Source organism: Lutzomyia longipalpis, chromosome 4 (assembly GCF_024334085.1).
Source record: "Lutzomyia longipalpis isolate SR_M1_2022 chromosome 4, ASM2433408v1".
NCBI lineage: Eukaryota > Metazoa > Arthropoda > Insecta > Diptera > Psychodidae > Lutzomyia > Lutzomyia longipalpis.
In genome coordinates, this window is record NC_074710.1 from 20,484,691 (window position 1) to 20,496,787 (window position 12,097).

The following is a 12,097-nucleotide window of genomic DNA, read 5'->3' on the forward strand; positions in this document are numbered from 1 at the left end:
TGTCTTTTCTCTCCGTTTTATGTGATATTTTGAATTTAAAGTAGTTTATTTTGGGAATGAATCTAACTTTAAGCACAACTGAAGACACTAACTGAGAAGATAATTATTCGAAGTGAAGGAATTAAAGTATAAGTTTTAATTAGTTGATCAGTTTTGGAGAGATTTGTTGTTTTCTATTTCCGAAAATTTTGTAGGTGTATCGAAATCGTCTACATGTTTATCTGTATGAAGCAAATTCCATATTCCATTCTTTTTATGAATTATTCGGAATAATGTGTAATTCAGAAAATCAGAAATCTGAAATATCAGCATTCGGATTTTTCGGAAATTCTGAAATATTGTATTTTAACATTCTCAATATGAAATATTCAACATTTTAATTTTCATCAATTTGTTGTATTCATTATTCGGAATAATTTCATATATTCAGCATCTTACGGAAATAGTCAAAAATAATCAGTATTCAACGTAAATTAATACAATAAAGAATATTCAATTTTCGGAATATTCAAAATTATCTGAAGTATTTAGTATTCGGATTATTCAGAAGTATTTGCAAAACAAATTCTAAATCTTCAGCACATTAAATATTAGGAATAGTGTGGAATATACAGCTTTCGAAATATTCGGAATAATCTCAAACATTTAGCTTCCGGAATATTCGGAAAATTTCAAAACAAAGTATTCAAATTATTCCGAAATATTCTGGAACATACAACTTTCAAATAAAAACTGAAACAAATAAGCTAAAAATTGATTATTTCCGAGAATTTCGGAAACTTAGGCCGAATTTTCCGAAATAAGTTATTTTTCTATTAAATATTTAGCACTAAATTCCCACAAATACGAATAATTCACTTTTCTGTAAAACTCAATGATTTTTTTTTTTTTTTATTAACCCCCCCAAAAACCATGGTAGGTCTAGCGAACATTAGAGTTCATTTTTGACCGACATAACCAAGTACAAAATTATAACAATTAGAAAAACATAGAGACTAAACTAAACACTTTGGGCGGCCATTATTTTCTTGAACTTAAAACTCAATGATAAATAAAGTGCAAATTGCATTGTTTGTTGATCAAAAATGAAATACTTCTTGCGCTTTAAATTCAATTCAATCTCACAAAATGTCTGACATCATTCCCCTTTCCCCACCACCCGCATCAAAAACTTCTTGACACAGTTTTTGGTAAATGATGCCGAAGAGATGCGAGATTCTCAGTCAATTTTCTCTGATGTGAATGATTTTCCCGCGGAAATGTGCTTTTCACTGGGAAAATGGTGTGGAAAATGTTTTGGGTGGGAGTATGGGGAGGATGAAGAGAAATTCATCCCTTGAATGACTCTGTTGAGCATTCAACGCGCAATGTTGGCCCATATTGCCACCGATTGAGCAATATCGTCTCGAAATTCAACACAACAAATGACTTCGCGCCCCGTCCTAAAATATTTCTCCCAATCCACCCCCACCCCCCCCCCCCCATCACCTGGAGTGAAGAAGAAGATTAAATCGAGCCCCGAAGCAACCCCTTTTACAGCCATGTAATCCTTCGTTATTGAATGAACTCATTTTGCGGGGAGGGGGTGTCACGATACGGGTGGGGATGAGGGTGATATTCAAAGCACACACAAAATATCCAAGTCATACAATATTTTAGCAAATGAAATGGAAAATTTTATTGGTGAGAAAATTCCTGTATTCATCCTTTCTCATTTTCCTCGCAATTCCATGAACAAGGGGTGGTTATCTGTCGAATATTTTGATATTTTTTAGTGAATATTCCGAATATTAGGAAAAAATCGAATATTCCCTTCTGATAAAACCTTGCTAAAAACCAAAGAACCTTCTAGGCTTAAGAATAATATTTTGAGACTTGAATTTATAACCTTTTAGGCTTCAATTTAGTACCTCTTGGGCTAGAATTTAGTACTCTGTTAAAAATCAGTTTCTCCAGTCTGAGCCTGTTTTGGACTACATTTTTTTGGTTTGAATTTAGTACTTTTAGGCTAGTATTAAGTACATTTTAGGCCACAAATTATTACTTTTTAAGCTTGAGTTTAGAACTTTTTTTTTTAATTTTCCCTCAATCTGAGCCTTTTTAAAACTATAAACCGAACATAATTTTCGGCTTGAATTTAGTATTTTCAGAATAAAGTTTAGTACTTTTCAGGCTTGAATTTAGTACTTTTCTGGCTTGAATTTAGTACTTTTCAGGCTTGAATGTAGAACCTTTTAGGTTTGAATTAAGTATCGTTTTAGTCTCAAATTTAGGACCTCTTAGGCTTGAATTTAGAACATTTAAAGCTTGATTTTAGTACTTTTTGGATTGAATTAAAAACCTTTAATGCTTGAATATAAGAATTTTTAGGTTTCAATTTAGAACATTTTAGGCTTGATTTTAGTACATTTTAAGTTTAAATTTAACATCTTTAAGGCTTGAATTAAAGACTTTTTAGGCTTGAATTTAGTACTTTTGAGGCTTGAATAAAGCTCTCAATAAAGATTTCAATTAATTAAATTTAAGCTTTTCTCGTGGATTTGAGGCCTCCATAAAACTAAAACCTGAATAAGTTTTATTGGCTTGAATTTAGTATTTTTAGCATAACGATTAGTATTTGTTTTTATTCGAATTTATTACTTCTTTAAGGTACTCCTTAATCTGAGCTCTTTTTTTTAAACTACTTACAATCCGAATAACTTATTAAGTATTGAATTTAACACTTTAAGCTTGAATTAAGTCCTTTTTAATGTTTCTTCTTAATTTGAGACCTTCCTAGAACTAAAATCTGAAGAGTACTCCTTAAATCGATAATTTTTATAACTAAAAATATATTAAATTTATCTCTAGATAATTTTGAATTAGCTGTGATTTTTCTTTGTATGAATCATTCAAACACTTCGGAATATCCAAATATTTCCATTCAGATAAATACCCCTTGATTCTGAACTTAAGTGAATGTGCTTTGTGGACTCTGGAAAGGAGGGGGTGGGGGTAATTTATCCAAAAGAATTCCCTTTTCTAGCTGTGAGGTGAATTGAGTGGATAATTTGGGTATTTCAGTGAATTTTTCCGCATATCCTTTAGCAAAAGATGAGGAAAATCCTTAAGAAAAACATGAGAAAATGAGAAGAGCAATAGAATCACTTTTACTTCCGCGCCCATCCTTTCGGAAGGATAAGACAAAAAAACTCCCCCCGCAAAAGGATAAGGTAATTTGTTCATGGTCGGGAATGGAGACTAAAATAATAAAAGAGAAAGAGAAATGTGGCCAAAGGGAAAATTGATAATCCTGTCGCACAATATTGTTGCAAGAAGGATTCTTATATGGCCACTCAATGTGATCCTTGTTGAGGGATTTTCCCCGGGATTTATATGTTCTCAAGAGTCGGGTTGACTACTTGAGAAAATATTGCAATTTTCCCCCGTCTCAAGGAAAAATTTTTCATTTCCCCACAAGGAAGAGCCACAATGGAAAAAGCTTGCAACCTTCAGGAAAAGCTCATTGAATCATGTTTTTTTTTCTTTTGAAAATAAAATTTTAACTTGTGGATTTTGCCGTTGTTTCGTGACACATCCTTAAAATAAACATTTCCATTGTTACCACAAAATAATTATTTCAACGAGTATGGATTACATAAAATGACTACCTAACAAGAAAATAAAAAAAAGAAAACTCATGTAATTTTCTCTTCAAACAACCCCAATGGTGTCGCCACTGCTTTGGAAATGGGGCACAAAATAACGAAGCAAAATTACAAGAAGTCAATTTAAAAAAGTGAAGCGTGCTTTAAAAAAAAGCTCTTCGTGCTTTGCAACAAAAAGAATTCAGAGCGAGAGAAAATTGAAATAATAGCGAGAAATTAAATCCTGCAAGGTTAGTTGAGTACAAAAAAATACATATACCTACATATATAGCACAGGAGAGAGTGTACAAGGAGAGGGGAGGGGGTGGAAATCCACATGGGCGCCAGCTGAATCGCACAGAGTAATAAATTAGGTTTGAATTAGCATTAAATCCATAACATCGCGTGACTTGTGTGTGTTTTGCGGGGCGAATAAGGTCACGATGCATAAAATTCCCATAGCAAAGCAAAAGCTCCTCAACTACATAGCAGACACCGCCCCCTTTTGGGTCACAAAAGTGCACGAGGGGAGGTGGACAGAGAGGAGAGAAAAGCTTCCGTGTGCCCTCCATGTGTGTAGACAATGCAGTAGAAAATGCTTTTTGGATTTTATAATATAAAAGTTGATAAAAAAAACCACTAATTCGCTATTTCTTTCTCACTTTTATTGCAGGTAATTTGGTTGAATTTTCTCACCCCCAAATCGTACCCCTAAATCGCCATTCAAGAGCACTTGGGGTGTGCAAAAGGAGAGAAATACAACATGGTAAATTCATTTGGACACAGAAGAATGCGAAGGGAATTTAAACTGAAAAAAAGGTGCCATTAGCATACTCTCGACTCGATTGAGCGACTGGTACAGACTGCTGGAAGAATATCACCCAGGGCGACACGTACACAAGGGGTGCCAAACTAAGGGTGAGGGTGTACTTACACAGCGAAATACGTAAGTACACGTACGTTGGGGGAGGGAATGAAACACAAAAGAAACACAGAAAAAATGTTTCAATTTCATTGGGAAACTTTACTTAAAAAAAACCGGCCATTTGTAATATTTTTTTTGGAAGTATTTTGAATATTTAGAAAATAGTGAAATATTGAGAGAAAAGGAGTTTATTCACGGATGTTTCTGCCAAGTTTTACTCAAGAAAACAATTGAGACACGTGTAATATTGCAACAAATCACAAAAAAATTAGAAATTGATAAACTCACTGTTTTTTCCACTGAGATCAGTTGGAAAAAATGTTAAAAATTTTCTAAAAAATGTCTACAGTGACGTCACTATACTGTGATTTTTTCTACATCTTCACAATACTAATTGGTAGTTATAGTCGAAACACATGAGTTAAAAAGATAGGAATATGCATTAAATACAGTTTAAGTGTTTAATTCATGAAACATTCACGCCAATGTTTCATCGATGAACTTTAACGCTTTGACGTTCTTGTTTCATAGCTTTACCAAAACGTGAAACATTGTATTTTCCTGAATTTCAATGAATTTAATTGCTTTTCCAAGTGATAAATACATTTAATTTACTTAAATGAGATCAAAGAATACGTTCTGACATTACGTTCTGATTTAAAGGAACTTAACGAATCTACAAAAAAACGTTGTTAAGTTTTTCTTCGGACTCTAGAGTTTTTCAATTTTATTTAGTTTGATATTCAATTTAAAAATTTAAATTATGACAAAGTCAAAATGTTTTTTTTTTTTTATTTTTTTTGTCAAAAAATTCGTCAAATTCTTCGTTAAGTTATATTAATTTCACATTAAATGATTGAAAAATATTGAATTCATAATCAGTCTGAATACAATTTCATATTTTACCTCTCATAAATCCATAGAAGTAAAAAACAGTATGATTTTAAAAAGTTTCGTTAAGTTTTTTCGTTAAGATTTATTTTTAGTTTTGTCATTTTCTTATTTTTTGTCCTAATATCATCATTTGAAATATTTGTTTCCATTCATTTCGTAATTCCCAACAAAGTCATCAATCGTCAAGTCAGAAAATAAAGTACTTTCCCCCCAAAGAAAAAATATTCCCGCCTTGGAATTCATTCTCAAATTGTAATTGGAAATTCCATTAGAAATTGGGTAAATAGCTAACCCCCGGAAAATGGCCTGAGGGTTTTCCATTTCGTGTGATTTTTATTCCCAAACTTTCCCTCCTGAAAAATCCCCGCGAGAAGTTTCGTTGAAAATTCAGTTGGGGTTGATGTTTACGGGGACATTTGGTTGGGAACGTGGGGGTGGAATGAAATGACAACCCAATTATTTTACCCTTAATTTGGTGGATTTGTAGCACCCCTTCATTTTGTGGGCCTGTCATCAAATGGGCTTGAATTGAGTCTCTCTCTCTCTCTGCAAGAAATGCAATTTTCCCCACACCCCACGTTCGTGAAAATCACACCTCCAGGGAGATTTTCCTCGCGGTATGTGAAATGCCTTTGACAGTGGCAGGATGAAAATTGCAGAATTTCCCGTGAGGAGGGGAAACGCCGTTGTTTTTTCTTTCTTTTCATACTGCTGCAGAAGAATTTTCCACATGCTGTTAATTAACTAATAATATAGTGGAGCTTTTCAAAAGACTTCAGGAGCTTTTGACAGCTGGAAAATCAATTTGGGGGGAAAAACTAGCTTATACCGTCAATGCAGTATTTTTTTGTTTAATTTTCACGAATTTGGAAAATCAATGTAATTGTTATTCACTGCATATAATTTTATATCATGTCTCATTAAAGAAATATGTTTTTCCGCTTTTCTCTCTCTCTTTTTTTCAATGGAAAAAAATGAATTGGAAATTCAATTCAATTGAAAATGATCTCGTGATGAAAATCCTAATGAATTTATTAGGTTTCAATTTGCTGGGTTATAATTTGATTAAGGTCCAAAATGTAGTTATTACATTAAGCCACAACCAGAGAGAGAGTGTGATTGATTCAGTGTACAGAGTAATTTATATTAATTTGGAATGAAATTCAGCAGAGAAATAAATATTTCAATGATTTTTTTGGTATGAATGTTCCGAAAAAATATGGATTTTTGTAATGTGTGAAAAATTCGTACAATTTTCATGGATATATAAAGAGAATTTTTGGGAAATTTTGAATATCCAACGGATTATAATTTAGCACTCAAACTCGTTGGCAAAAAGAGCTATAAAAACCTCAAAAATAACCAGAATATTGTGTTAAGAGAGGGTAGTTTTTGTACGCCCAGAACTTCTTAAAATTCAACTACAGACACCCATCGTAAAATTATTAACATTCCCCATATACTACGTCCCTTTTACCCCCCTTTTGCCCATCACCACCCCCGCCAAAATGGCTCCATTTGCACCCAGAGACGGTAATTTCTAACTCTCCAACACGGGGAGACAGAGCCCACATCAAAATAGTCACTCTTTTTCCATCTGGTGTGAAAACATGTGAAAATGCTGGCATTTCCACGTGGGGGATGAAAGGGAGAGGGCACAAAAACCTCCCCAAAAATTCACAAAATAGTGTTTCGAGAGCGACGATTCTGTGTATATAAATTCTTGTAATTATGTCGGTGCTATTTCAATAAAAACCACACAATGTCCTCCCCGAGTCCACCCTTTTTTGCGGGAGGGGAGTGTTGCTCTCTGGGTAAAAACAAGAACATCCCCCATACGGAGAGTTTGGGGGGTGTGTGACACCCCCAAAAATTGCCAGAAATTCCCCACCGCATCTCCGGACATTAGGGCATCCTCCTCCCCCCTGAATGCTCGACAATACGATGGAATTGGGGGCGGGAAAATTTCAGCTTATAATGTCAACCGACTTTCCCTCATTCTATATGTTGCCAAAAGCGACATAGTCTCGCCATTCGAGCCCTCCCACACCCACACTCCCCGGAATAGGGATCATAATGTCCCTGATGATGATGACAGTCATCGCAAATTCTCTCAGTTTGCACAGCAATTTTGAGATCTAGCAGATTATATTTTTGGCTAAAGCGGATATAAACCCACCAAGGAGAGAGAGAGAGTTGGCTATTTGCAAACGACTAATTTTGTTGGATTTATAAAGTTTTGAGCTTCTCTTTTCCTCTCTCTCTCTCAAACACTCTGGAAAGTTTTTCCTATTAAACATTTTAGGCATTTTTAGGGATTTAAAAAGTGAGCATTTTTTTATACCAATTCAAAAGAGACTTTATTTGGTATGAAAACGAAGAAAAATGTCTTTGTCTAATTGTGACTCAAGAAATTTCTAATTCGCACTCAAGTGCCTTATTAATACCCAAAAAAAACGAATGTGAACTCAATTTGTGCCAAATTTGCACGACAAAATAAAATAATAAATATTTCAATTAATCATTGAAAGTGTCTCTCAGTGTCATTTAGAACATACTAAAAATTCATCTGAGAAATAGTTTATATCTAAACCGAAATTCTTCCTTTAACCACAAATTATATGTGCTCGGCTGATTAAACTCCCTTCATCGTCCAATTCCTCAACATTTTAACCCCCAAAAATGTATGAAAACACAGGAGGAAGGGGCCCCATGCCCACCTCATCAATTGCACTCCTCCCCCCACACACTTATAGTCCTCAAATTGTTCCGACTTCTCTCCACTTGGGGCCATAAGTGAATGAATAAATATTTTAGTTGTGTTTGTCGCCTCAAAGCTCAGCCCTTCGTTAATTTTGCATTAGGAGTTATTTATCCTCCCCATGTGAGCCAAAGGGGGCTTATGCTACCACACTGCGATATTTTAAGGGGGGAGATGCGGCACACTTACTCTACTTGTGCATATGTTTGCCAACTAAATTGCTAGATGGTGTATTTCACTCTATTTTGTGGCTCCGAGCGCACATACATAAAATCATTACAAGAATTTCAATTTGAAAGTGGATTTTCTCTATGGGGGAGAATTTCAAGTGAGGCACATGAAAAAGTTAGTAGTTTTGCTTTTACTAAAATAAACTCGTAATATACACAGCTTTTTTGAGGCTGCAATGTTTTTTGTTTAATAAATTTTATGATCTACTGGCTAGTAGGGAAATTTTCTTACAAGTTTGAGGTTTTAATGTGAAGTTCTAGGATTTGTTTAGGCTGAGTTATGGAACAAATGCGTCTTAAAAGCCTAACCCAACAAACTTAGGATCGGTCTAAAAAGTAAAACAACCTATTTAAAAAACACCTGACTTAGCAAACGAATTGAGTCAGTCTCAATTCACTCATAAGTCTTGCTTAGTCCGTTTATTAAGCCAAACTTCAGTTTTTTCAGCCAAAATAATTTTCATCCAAGCTTTAGTTTTTCAGGTGTATGCAAACCCAATTCAGCATTCCCTAATTTTAAATCCTTAAAAGTCAAATCTAGAAAACTTTAGCTTAGCATAAAAACTTTAAGCTAACTTTACAAACTTGAGCTGAGCTTAAAAAAATACTAAAGCTTAAAATACTTAAATTCAGTTTTGGAAAATTTAGGTATGACTTAAAAACATTAAGTTGGACTTATCGTAATGAATTTTACCATTTAGTTTCAATCTGACTGATTAGCTGACTTAAATTAATTTATTATTGCATGAAACTTATTCCATCTACATTCAAGCGATTGATCATGTGCTTAAAGGCTAAAGTTTTCAAAATTTTTGATTTTTCTGTATAAAATTTGAGGTTAATTTCTTAATTAAGCCGCAAATGGCTCAAAACCTAAAATCGTTTAACTTTTCATGAGGTTTGTAAGCGTTTTTCTTTTCTTTACTTTACTCGATGCAGCGTTGAATGCTTTGAAAAAAATTACACAAATTCTCTCAAATTAAATCCAAATAACTGACAAAAAAACTTAAAAAAAAAAGAAAGTTAAACTAGCGAAATGTTATTGCAAGATTGCAAGTCAGAGTAGAATTTAAGATTTAATTTTGAGTAGAATTTTCTTTCGATTTTTCCTTCCTTTTATTTCTCGTATTTTCCCATCTCTCCTCTCTGGTGGAGGAAAATGAAGAAATACGAAGGGAAAAATCCCAAAATTGGTGAAGGAGGTGGAAAAGGTGAAGCCAGTAAAGCAGTCAATTTCATCTCTTTCGACCAAGCACAGCAGTGTGTTAGTTTCATCCCCGTGTAACACGATATGTTTATGAGGATGACTTGGAAATCGGTCTGGGGGGTTGTTTTTGAAAATCGATACGCACACCAATAATCGTACATCTCTCACACCCCCTCCTCACAGGGATTTCTGGGTGGGGAGGGGGTTGCCTCAGGAGATTGTAATGGATGTTATTGCTTCGGTGGGCAAGTTGTGTAGTTTTGTCGGTGCTAAGGGTATGGGGGAATCCTTGGAATTTCGCCCATTTGCACTTCCATTCTTTCGGAAACAACCCCAATGGTAATGGAGGTCCGTGGGGCGGGGGTTGAGGGGGGGGTGGGTTAAGGGAGGTGAAAGAGATATCTCCAGATGATGTTTGGGATTTTGGTGCCTCTTTTTTCAACCCCAAAAACCCTCTTCATATGGATCTTTTGGAATTGCATTAAAATCACTGGGGATGGTTTTTGTGGGGGGAAATTTGTTTTCTTGGTTTTGGGTTACACCAATCGCACCGGATGGAGGAACGCTAATCTGATACAAGTTGCTTCACATCCGGGGGTTGGGGGTGGTTTAGAGAACCTTAAAGTGGCACCTTATAGCGGATTTCTCCTATTTCTTACTTTTTTTTTATTCCCAATTCGACCCTGAAATGTGCGTTTGACAGGAAATTTTCACAACTGTCAAAATACTCGTCAATGGTTTAAATTCAAATTTTGACGGTTGGAGTTATTGGGTGGATTTGTCTTTGTTAAAGACTTAATCACTAACCCCTGGCCGCCTTAATGTTTTCCCTTCACTCACCCACCCCCTGAGGGAGAACAGCTCAAAATGAAATACGTATAATGACGTTTCACCCTCGATGAAATCCCCCCTATGATGACCATCTCGTTAATAATGCAGCAGATTAATTTATTATTCGTTAATTGCTTATGGTGAAATTCATCTTCCAGCATTTTTGGTCTGAATGCTGAATTATTCATTCATCCACCACCACCCCCAAAACCAAAATGTTTTGCGCGCCAAAAAAAGAGGAAAATCTCCACTGATTATTCAAAAAGTATATCTCCTACCCAGAGCTAAATTCAATGGCGCACCAGAGAGATACGTTGACGGCAAGGAAGCACACCTTGTGCGAGAAGTTGAGGGAATATAAATCAACGGGAATGGAATCGCCTTTGGAGCGCAGAGGTGTATGAAAACAAGAACTCCAACAGGCCCCTAATAGACTCATTCCATTCCAGTCTGGGAGCGAGGGCGAGTTGTTTGCATAATTTAACAGCGATTTCTACTTCTCTTCAAGTAAAGGAAAAACACTTTGGGCAAAGGGATTTCACTCCACGTTGCTATATAATATTAGTTTTCTTGCTGTGTGCCTCAAACCAAATTTTAATCCCATCACTCCAAAATACTCAACATTTCATCCTTCTGCAAATTTCTTGTATTTCATACTCAACACAGAGTGAGGAAATAGAGCCCATAGCTTCAACTATTTAATATTTTGCATTTCTCAAGATGCATTTTGGTGGCTGAAAGTGCTAATATTTGTAAGATGGAATATTTTAGTGGGGCACTTGGTGTCAGATGTGGGATTCCAACCGCAAAATGGAAGCGAGATGAATGAAATGCTAAAGATTTTGCAAAGAGATGTTGAAGTACTCTCCAGTAGCATCTTATAATTTAGCTTCAACATGACCAACAATTAATTAAATACAACAAGAATGAAAAATATTTTTCAAGTGATGAAGCTTCAAAATTTCTCCTTTGCTGGGCTTTGCTAGGTTTTGAAGAAAAAAAAAGAAGAAACGTCAAAGTTAAAAAAATGAATGTCAAACTATAGAGTAGGAATGTCAAATGTAAGAAATATATCATCAAATTAACGTTATAATGTTAGAAAGAAACAATGACGAACATTACAAAAGAAATCTTAAACGGTAGGAAAGAAACGTCACACATTAGGAAAAAGAAACGTCAAAAGGCAGCAAAAATACGTCAAATCAACGTTAGAAAAACCTTGGAATAAATTAATGTCAAAAATTAAAGGAAATCAACGTCAAAAGTTAGAAAAGTAATGTCAAACAATAGAGTAAAAATGTCAAACGCAAGAAATGCAAGAAATATGTCATCAAAGTAAGAAATAACGTCGAACGTTAGAAAAGGAATGTTAAGCGGTAGGAAAGAAACATCACACGTTCGAAAAAGAAACGTCAAACATTAAAAATGTCATTAAGTAAATGTCATGCGGGTCAAACGTTAGAAAAAAAACATCGTCAAACATTAGAGGAAATCAACGTCAAAGATTTGATAAGTAACGTCAAATGATAGAATTGTACAAAAAAATGAGAAAACCTATCAATTTTCGAAGGAAAAGTATTTCTTATTCAAAAATTAATCGTTAAAAATTTCAAGAATAACTTT

The 12,097-nt window shown here is 34.8% G+C and overlaps 1 protein-coding gene across 23 annotated transcripts in view; it reads left to right on the forward strand.

Moving 5' to 3' along the window:
- The window catches only part of LOC129794686 (protein muscleblind), a 279,292-nt gene that overhangs the window by 214,054 nt on the left and 53,141 nt on the right, over window positions 1–12,097 (forward strand). The window contains exon 3 of one of the 23 annotated variants that reach the window (XM_055835531.1): window positions 4,300–4,414. The exons of the other annotated variants lie outside the window; for them this stretch is intronic. Coding sequence (XP_055691506.1) covers window positions 4,300–4,341 — 42 coding nt within the window. The 3' untranslated portion in view covers window positions 4,342–4,414. Of the gene's footprint in view, window positions 1–4,299; window positions 4,415–12,097 lie in introns of those variants that run through there. 23 annotated transcript variants of the gene reach the window in all.